At 58.9% G+C, this 9893-nt stretch overlaps 1 protein-coding gene and 1 pseudogene across 1 annotated transcript; both read right to left on the reverse strand.

Annotated features, from left to right (window-relative positions):
* Positions 1-958: 958 nt before the first annotated feature.
* Positions 959-3971, reverse strand: LOC132510256 (interferon-inducible GTPase 5-like; annotated as a pseudogene).
* Positions 3972-6318: 2347 nt separating this feature from the next.
* Positions 6319-7683, reverse strand: LOC132509991 (interferon-inducible GTPase 5-like). Its single transcript, XM_060131645.1, is given in 3 exon segments — positions 6319-6859; positions 6861-7491; positions 7494-7683. Coding segments are annotated over 3 exon segments (1362 nt in total).
* Positions 7684-9893: the final 2210 nt, after the last annotated feature.

Genomic DNA, 9893 nt, shown 5'->3' on the forward strand with positions numbered 1-9893 from the left:
AAACCTCAACTGCTCTTGCTGAGAAATGGTCCCTCCCTTTAATCCAGAACCTACCCTCAATTAAATACACCATACAGTTCAATGTAGTACCTATCCTCACCTGCTCAGTTAAATATGGTACATCATCCTAGTTTAGTGTTTCCCAAAGTATGTCTCCAGATTGGTCTGTTCACCACATCCTAATCCCAAACTAGTCCTGGCCCTCAAATCATACCACTCCACCCTTCAGTAAAGCAGTTGGTTCCAGTCCAACCAGCTGATCTGGTCTGTCCACCACCCCCCATGCCACTTTGGTCTCCCTGGCTTCCCCCTGCCCTCTGACATACCCTGTATACAGTCCTGGTGTCCAGGTCATGGGAATCCCGGGGTCTTTTGAGAAAAAAAGCACAGCTGAAGAGGGTAGAGTAGGGGTCAGTAAAGAAAGCAGTCAGGCCAGAGAAGGTCTGGCCAGAAGTGGGGAGTCTGCAGACCCCAGGTCTGGGAGGTACGAGGCCCAGGGCAGGCTCTGGCCCTGCCACCACTGGCTGAGACCTTAGGCGGGAACCTCCCTTCATGACCCCCCAGGCCCTTGAGAGCTGTTCACTGCCCTCTTATGGAAATGCTTCTGCATCCTTTGCCGCCGTGCCCGATCTGCGGGGACCCCTTTCTGGCCACTCTCTCCAGCCTGACAGCTGGCTCTTCTCTGCCTTATCAGAACTTAGGACTCCCGTGTGCCGTTCCCTCCCCTTGCTTCCCAGGGCAGTGCTGGTTGGTGTGTGGGTTCACCAGAGTAGGGAAGGTGGGGGCAATGCCAGCGAGAGTGTGAGACCCAGAGCACAGAAGCACGAGAGCACACAGGCGCAGCCAGGAGAGTTGCTGCTGAGTTTCTTCCTTCCCGTCCCCCAGTGCCACCCAGCCTGGGCACAGATGGAGCCTGCGTGCTCCCAGCCCCTCACTGCCACCTCCAGCTGGCCCAGGCTCAGGGCTGGGATCCTTGACTGGATTTATCTGGGAGCTTGTGTTCGGGGTTGTCGAGGGAGGCCTCAACCAGCACGCTCTAGGTGTCCACATCCAGGGAGGTGCGGAGCATCGGTAAACAGTGGCGAAGGAGAGTCCGCAGGCGGCCAGGGAGCCCAGGATGGGCACGTTGAGGGGCTCCTGGCTGAACGCCGAGGCATCCCCGGAGGCCTGGCCCAGCAGTGCCGCCACCAGTGCCTCGGTGGTCTTGGTCTTTGGGCCCTGTAGCGCCTCCAGGATCTTGTGCACGGGCCAGCCCATCTGCTCCGCCAGCCTGACGAGGGAGTCCTCGTCCAAGCTGAAGCTGCGGCGGTAGCCCTCCAGGGAGTGGCTGAGCGTGTGTGTACAGGTCACAGGCCACTTCCGGCACGCCCGGCACGGGACTCGGGTTGGCCCCGCAGGCCACCATGGCCACCAGCCAGATGTGCTGCCGTAGCGAGGCCGCCTTCCGCTCCAGCATGGGCTTGGGGACGTTCGTTGGGCAGGGCCACCAAGAACGTGTGCCGCTTGTGGCGCTCTAGGCCCCTCACCGTCGACTCCTCCAGCAGGCGGAAGGCGTACTTGCCCAGTTCAAACATGGACAGCAGGAAGACTTTGGGGTCCTTGAGGCCCTCCGCTGCAGGAGACAAAAGCACTTTCAGTGGGTCCCCGCGCCAAGCCGACCCAGCTGTCCTGAGAGCTGCCTGGGTGCAGGCTGGGTCTACACAGCATGTGGCTTAAGACCGTCAGCCCTGGAGCTAGGCTGCCTGAGTTCAGATCCCAGCCTCGCTCCCTACGCCCTGTGTGGCATCAGGCTAGTTACCAGACCTCTCTGGGCTTTCCTGTACTTACCTGTAAAACCAAGGGATGCTTGTAACCTACCTCCTAGGGATGGCATGGTGGTGAACTGAGCTGCTGAAGGTGGTCCGTGGCCGCTGGTGAGCCCTCAAGAAACAGCTGCCGGCCGCGACGCGTTACCAGCAACCACATGGGCACGGGCGGATAGCATTTGCACTGCTCTAACTTGGCCAATACATAAGCCAGTACCTACCCTTTTTTTTTCCTTAATGCAAGTGACTGGTCTCCATCACAGGTGACTGAAATGGCAGCTGTAAGCAGCATTTCACCATGGGGGCCATGTGACCATGGGCGACCCCCCACCCCACTGTGGGCCTTGGTGGGAAGATGAAGGGGAAGGGGGAGGCAAGCCCTCAAGAATCCAGCCCCCCCCAAAATAAATAAAAATTTAAAAAATAAATAAGGAAATAGATAGATAGGAATTTCCTGGCAGTCCTGCGGTTAGGACTCTGTGCTTTCACTGCCAAGGGCCCGGGTTCAATCCCTGGTTGGGGAATTAAGATCCCGCAAGACGCTCGACCAAAAAAACACAGAGCAAATCCAGCCCTCCAGAGCCTGCCCCTCACCCTCCAGCCTCCGCACACAGTCGTCCCGAGGCTGGATGAGCACCCTCTCCTCCGAGAAGGAGCTGAGGCGGCGGCTGCACGAGGCGGCGACGTCCACATCCACCTTGGAGTGGATGCAGTAGAAGCGCTTGCCCCGCCGCCCCGGATCTCAAGGGCCAGCTGGGCATGGTCAGCGGCGAAGCTCTCCAACGTAACGATGAGGAAGAAGTCGTACCGGCCCAGCAGCGCCCGCTGGAGGTATCTGTCAGCCCGGAAGGCGTGTGTGCCTATGCCCAGCAGGTCCCAGATGACGATGTTGGGGTACTTGGGATGCGGGTATGGCGTGGGGTCCACGGTCATTTCCACCACGCCCGTGCAGGCCTCTTCGCCCCCCCAGCCCCTGGATGGCGTTGACAAAGGTCGACTTGCCTGAGTCCGTTCCCCCGGTAACACCAATGTCCAGCCCGACGTTCTCCAGAGGATGAAGCGTAGATTGTAACGTGGCAGCTACTGCTGGCGGGTCCCCCGCCTCCTTCAGAGCCCTGGTGCCCTGCGAGAGCTCCAGTATCTTGGACTGGCTGAGGCATGATTGGAAGACTTTGCTTGCCGTGGGCTGCCTGACCCCCAGCTCTCCGTCTTCAGGACTTGATGACCTTGCACAGGACCGGTAAGGGAGTATTTTCACTCTGAGTTGCCCTCCCTTCTCTACATCCCTCAGCTTGCCTGAAGTATTTGCGGCATCACCAGTAATAGCACTGAGAGTGTTACAAGATGCCAGGCCCGGTGCTAAGTGCTTTATTTAAGTTCGCATTTATTCATCACCACCAGCTTCTCCTCCTGGAGTATCTCATCAAATCCTCAAAACAGCCAGAAAAGATTCCCTCCCTTCCTCTCCACATTTGGCACTGAGACGATAGATCACTTGCCCAAGGCCTCCAGCTGATTCCTGGGGATATCGGGAATGGGGCTGAAATCTTTTGGTCCTGGAATTCAAAGTCTTAAATTTGGGGGGCATTTACCATGCACCAGGCACTGGGATCAACCATAAAGGGCAGTGATTAAGAGCTGGAATCTTCGTCATTGCTGGTAATCATAGATCAGGTTTATTTGATGTTTACTCTGGGCCAGCCACTGTTCTAACCATATACATGATTTCATCAAGTGCCCATTCTACAGAGCAGAAAACTGAGGCTCAGGGAGATAAAGGTCCCTTGCTAAATGTCTTACTGCCTGCACCAGAACCAGGATATGGGCCAGCTCCCTCTGATCCTTTAGCCATACAACCTCCCCCCACAAATCTTTGCACAGCTAAGCCCTCAGTACGTGCCAAGAGTGCTGCATTTCCAGCACTAGCAAAACAGACGGGTCTAGTGCATTTGTGGAAACATTACTCATCCTCGTTGCCTGGCTCCTGAGTACGTGCATGTGCTCGGGAGCCACAGGGCACACCTAGGCAAGCCCCGTCCTGCCTCTAGGCCTCCGAGGCCTCACTGGTGTGATGGACGGGGCAGCCACGTTCACATCCTGGGATTGCGTGACGGCGTCTAATCCCAGCCGTGCCAGGGACTTGTGGGGTGACATGGGGCAAGCCATATCCCCTCTGGAGCCTTCATTTTCCCCTCTGTGACGGGGGGTGGTGCCAGTTTCCTCACCTGTGGAGTGGAGAGATGACTCCTCCGAGCCCTCCCAGCTCTGCTGTTCTAGGAAGACTCGGGGTCTTACTGCTGGCAAGGTTCAGGAAGAGGCCAGCTTGGGAAGGGCTTGGAACATCGGGCTGGGCTTGATCTTTATCTGTGGGTAGCCATGGAAGGGTTCTGAGCAGGGAAGGGAGGGGTCCGAGATGGACCTTAGAAAGAGCCCTCCTGGGAATACCCTGACGGTCCAGTGGTTAGGACTCCGCGCTTTCACTGCCGAGGGCCTGGGTTCGATCCCTGGTTGGGGAACTAAGATCCTGCAAGCCACGTGGCGTGGCCAATAAATAAATAATAAAAATAATTTTAAAACGAACCCTCCGTGGCCTTACGGTGCATGAGACTGGAGCCTGGGAGACAAGGTGAGGGGCTGGGGCAGGACCTAGGTGTGGAGGGGGAGGCCTCAGCTGGAACAGGGGCTGGGGGTTGAGATGGGAGGTGGGAAAGGGAAAGATGGAGGCAGAAGACATAGGACGAGGCCACCAGTTGGAAGCAGGAGACAAAAGCCACCCAGGCTGTCTCTCTTAACCTTAGGCCCAGCGTAGTGAGAGCAGGCCTGACCTTTCCATCTCAGCCACTTGGGGTCGGTGAGTCCTGTGCTTAGGATGATGTCTGAGGGTCCACAGGTATAGGGATGTGGGCTGTGTTTTTGAGAATGGATTTGGAAGGGACCTTCTTTCTTGTGCATCTAAGGGAACCTACATGGTCCCTCGCACCTCCTTTGGTGCCAAAAGGTCCACATGAACCCCAAGTAGTCCTTGCAGAGCCAATGGGAGGCCTTCTGGGAAGAGGGGAATCTTTTGCAAAGCACAGAGCTCTTCAGCAAAGAAAATTGGCACCGCCATTAACCCTCCAGGTAAAAGTGGACCCTGTTAGTCTGTTTCCCAGAGTCAGGGGTAGTTTGAGGCCCCCAGATGAGGCTAGAACCATCACCAGGTCCTGGAACACCCTCAGGGAGTATTAGTGAGGCCACCTTCACAGCACCAGGGCTGCCTTCTGAATTCCTGGAAACTCGCCCTTCTCTGCACCTAAATCCCACCTTTCCCTGACCCTCATCCAAGCCCACAGATGCTCTTGGGGCAACCCCTGTCCTGTCCAAGGCCCCCAGTCTGGTGGTCCGTTTTTAAACATGCATGACCCTTGACTCGGCATGTGAGTTTTGGCTTGAGCAGATAAGGGTGTCAGATTCCCTTCTGCATCCAGCCAAAAAGCCAAGCACAGAGCCAGAGGATGTGCCAACCAGTTGGGTTCCCAGGGTCTCCTGGGCCAGGCTAATACTGTCACTCAGTGCGTTACACACCCTCTGTCGTTCAAAGCCTCGCACAGAAATCCCAACAGGCGCCCTCCCTGTCAGACCCGTGGCCTTTCAGCATCATCCCCAACATCTGCGCCCAGCCACGCAGCCACGCACACACAGACCCGGAACCCCAGTCTCAGCCAACTATTCACGATCTTAGACCACAGCATCCAAATCACGGAGACGTACCAAGATTCCTCCCAATCACAGATACACCGGCAAGCTCACCGCCACACACATCCACACGCGGACCCACTCACCATCTTTCTGAAACGAGACTCGTTCTAGGTGGCCGGTTGCGCCCCTGCCTCTTCCCTCTTTGCATGCTTACAGAATTGCCCACCTGCCCTCTCACCACCTCCGCTCTCATTCTGTTCCCCCAGGTTCCCCACGGTTCCCCGTGGCCACCTGGCCTCCCCTCTCCCTGCCACCCACACCCCACCATCACTCACAGCCAGCAGGGCTGGCCCAGGATGTCCCATCTCCCCCTCCTCTGTTTAACCCAGTTGCTAGGCACCATCGTGCCGATCCCGGGCACGCGTTGGCCGCCCCTCTCCCACCAGAGCAGGCCTTTGGGACTCTGGGGTTCTCAGAAAGGGACATGAGATTGCAGGCCCCAGTGCCCACTCAGCCACCCACCCAAGGTGACAGTGGGCTCCTGTCCTGGATCCAGGCCGGGCTGTCCTGTCGCCCCCAAATCCCTCATGGTCACTTGGGGACCAGGGAGAGAGAGACTATTAAAGAGCCCTGATCCCCCGCCCCCCGTCCATACCTTGATAGGTCAGTTCCTATCCCAGGTTCGGGACCTGGACTTGGGCCCACCTGCCACCCTCAGCCCTCCACACCCCGCCCCTCAGCAACTGCAGCTCTCATTTTCAGCCTTTTTTGTCTGGTTGGTAGGTTTCGATAAGGCTTGGTTTGTGGGTGAGGCAGGGGGTTGGGGGCCGCACTTTCATTTGTCTTCCGACAAATCTCGCTTCTTCCAGCTGCCGAGAATGTACTTGAGGAGGAGGCCGAGCTTCTGGCAGGTCGAGAGCTGGTCTGCCTCGCCGCTCCCCTCCCCGGATCCCCGCTTTTCCACGCCGTTGTCACCAGCCGCCTGCAGGCTGACCTCAGGCTGGGACCCCTCCTCCTCCAAGGCCTTGATGCGGACCTGCTGGGCATCCTCGGCCATCTCGTTGAGGCAGCCCCGGAGCATGGTGTAGACGGTGCTGAAGTTGATGCCCCCGGCCACCAGCGTTCCGAACAGGGAGACGCCCTTCTCAAAGGCCCCGGCCTCCCTCATGGCACCGTCGGACGACTGGGAGTAGAGCCGCAGGACAGTCTCGGGCGAGACCTCGTTGGCCAGCGGGGAGAGGATGTCCGAGCGCAGATCGCCTGCCTGTTTGCCCACCTGCTCGGCCAGCTTGGCTAGCGAGTCGTCGTCCAGGCCGAAGCTGCGGTGGTAGCCGCGCAGCGAGCGGACGAGCAGTGCATTGTTGTAGCGGCCGCCGGCCGGGCCCGGGCAGAGCCTGGATGACGCCCAACACCAGGGCCGTCTTGAGCACCTGCTCCTGGAGCATGTCCGTCTTCTTCCGCAGGGCCTCCAGCAAGATGTCGGGCAGCGACAGCAGGCCAGCCTGGCGACGGGGCGCGGGCAGATCGTGCTCCCAGGCGGACACGAGCAGCGGGAAGTCGTGGCGCGCGGGCGAGAGGTTGGACACGAGGAAGACGCGCAGGTCGTTCACGCCGGCCCCACGCAGCCGCTCGGCGCAGTGCTCGCGGACCTCCTGCAGGGCCGCCGCCTCGCTGAAGCCCGAGGGTCGCTGGGTGCGCGTGCGCACGAAGTAGTACTGTTTGCCCTGGCGCAGGATCTCGGAGGCCAGGCGGGACTCCACGGCGCCGCAGCGGCGGGGCGAGACCAGCAGGAAGAAATCATAGCGGCCGAAGTCCACCTGCTTCAGGTACTTGTCGGCCGGGCAGCCTGGAGAGCCGGCCCCCGGCAGGTCCCACAGGGTCACGTCTGGAAACTGCGGGTGCGGGTAGGGCGAGGGCTGCATTGTGGTCTCTATGACGCCAGTGAGGGCCGCGCCGGGGTCCTCGGCGCCCAGGCCACGGAGGGCGTTAATGAGGGACGACTTGCCTCCCCGGACTCGCCTGTGACGCCCACCTCCAGCCGGGTGCTCTCGAAAGAGGCCAGCAACTCCCGGAGGCAGGAGGCGGCCTGGGGGATGTCGCCCGACTCGAAGGCGGTGCGCAGGGCCTCCAGCTCTTCCTTGGCCATGAGGATGGTGTTCTCCTCCTCCCCGGGCACCGCTGGCAACTTCGCAGTAGCCATGGTGACCGGCGGTTCAGAGGGCGCGGGGGCTGGGGGAGAGTCTCGGACGGATGCGTGATCCTCAGCGTCTGCGGGGGAGCGGGGAGAAGGGAGCCGTTCACGCCTCCCGGGCCTTGGCGTGGGGCAGGGAGAGAGACACACCGAGGATATAAGGGGAGTCCCTCTGGAGCCCTGCAACCCTCTCCTTCTCAAAAACCCGGGGTACGTTTTGGACACGAGGTAGGGGGCTTTGGAGTTTGGTAGGCCCAGCCAGGTTCCCATCCCATCTCTGCCACTAACTTGCTGTGTGGCCTGGGGCAAAACGAGGCACCTCTCTGAGCCTGTTTGCTTCTCCGCTTAATGGGCGTAATGACTGACCTGCCTACTGAGGGGCTGAAGAGTCTTTGGGATAACCTGGGAACTCGGACCGTTTCATGGGCAGCTTGAGACCCATGCAGTCACACGGGGCTCCACGCTTAAAAGGCCCAGCTCTTTGCTTAATACTCTGATGACACTGATGAAAATTGTAACTCTTTGAAGCAGGGGCCCTGCATTTTCATTTTGCACTGAGCCCCGAAATTTACTTAGCCAGACCTGCAACGGAAGGGGCTTCAGCCCAGCTCCTGCCGACCAGGCAAAGAGAACAGCTGCTCTCCTGCTGCTTCTACTGTGATCGGAAGCAGTGTGAAGTGATGGCCAAGGGGACCCAGACCCTGGAGCCACACTGCCTGGGATCCAATCCGGGGCCAACCACATACTGGCTGAGAGATTTGGGGCAAGTTCCTTAGCTCTGCTTCACGTTCCTCATCTTACACATGAGGATCATAACGATCATAGTAGCAAACCACCTCCTAGGGCTGTTGAAAATGAAATGAGTTCGTACATATAAAGCACTTAAAATAGTGCCCGGGGAATTCCCTAGTGGTCCAGTGGTTAGGACTATGAGCGTCCAGTGCAGGGGGCCAGGGTTCGATCCCTGGTCGGGGATCTGAGATTCCAAAAGCCTCGAGGTATGGCCAAAAAATAAAATAAAATAAAATAGTGCCCGACCCAGAGCAGGTGGTCTGCATTATCAGCATCACCGTCATTGTTCTGATCATTATTAATATTCTGAGCTGTGTGACGTCCGTGCCCTCTCTGAGCCTCACCTGCAGCATCTGCACCATGGACGATAACCTTGCCCACCTCACAGGGCTGCTGTGACCATCGTGAGCCTCATCATCTGTCTTTCTCTAGGCCATCTTTGAAGACATTCTCGGGTGCAGCCGGGCACGGGAGGTGGTGCCCCCCACACCGGGCGTCTCATTAAACACCCAGCCCTGTTTGGCAGGCCTTGCTAGGCCAAGTCCCCTCCCACCTCGCAGAGCCCGTCATGATGGTCTCTCCTGTGACCCCATCCTCCTCACCCTGGAGCTTCCCTGGCCTCCCTCTTCCCAGTCACACGCTCTTCTTGTCCATCGCCTCTAAAATACACTTCCTCATTGACTAAGACTCTTCAGAGAACCCTGGGAGAGACGCTCAGGTCAGGGACCACTGTCTCCATCGGACGGAGACGGACTGAGGCTCAGACTAGACAAGGGATGTCCCCGCTCAGAGGCACAGCTGGGACTCAAACCCAGGTCCCTCTGAAGAGCTGCTCTCCCTTCAACCACACGTCTTTGCCTCCCCCTTCTCTCCTCGGCTTCCCCTGTCCCCAGCCGCACCCAACCTCCTACAGAAGACCGTCCTTATTCCACTGTTCCCTCCAGGTCTGATCCCCCAGCCCAGGTGGGGGCATTTCCCCCAGGCTATACCCAGTCCCTCCTGTGCCCTGTCCCCTTAACCCATTCCAGGGCATGGCCTGGGTAGAGGAGAGGGGGATCCTGGGACAGGTCCCAATGCAAGGGGCGGACAGGCCAGTGGCCCCTGGGGTGGGCTTAGGGTTAAGGGAGCTGGGACTGGGATTGGACAGGGCCCAGCTGGAGAGCCCTGCCCTTGGGGAACTCACCTGCCCTGCAGGCTCTCTCTCCCCTCTCACTCTCCCCGCTGCTGGGGCCTCCCCCTGCCCCCCGTTAGCACAAGGTCAGGACCCACCCATTATAATAGCAAACCGCAGCTTATTGGTCAGCCAGCCCTGATACAATAATGTGAGGGTGATGTCAGAGGGTGGGGTCCCATGGTGGGCCCGGGACCCCAACCCCCAGCTGCTCACGGGACCGCCACTCCACCACACAACAAACACAGAGACCAAG

Source organism: Lagenorhynchus albirostris, chromosome 19, assembly GCF_949774975.1.
Source record: "Lagenorhynchus albirostris chromosome 19, mLagAlb1.1, whole genome shotgun sequence".
In the NCBI taxonomy this organism is placed as follows: Eukaryota; Metazoa; Chordata; class Mammalia; order Artiodactyla; family Delphinidae; genus Lagenorhynchus; species Lagenorhynchus albirostris.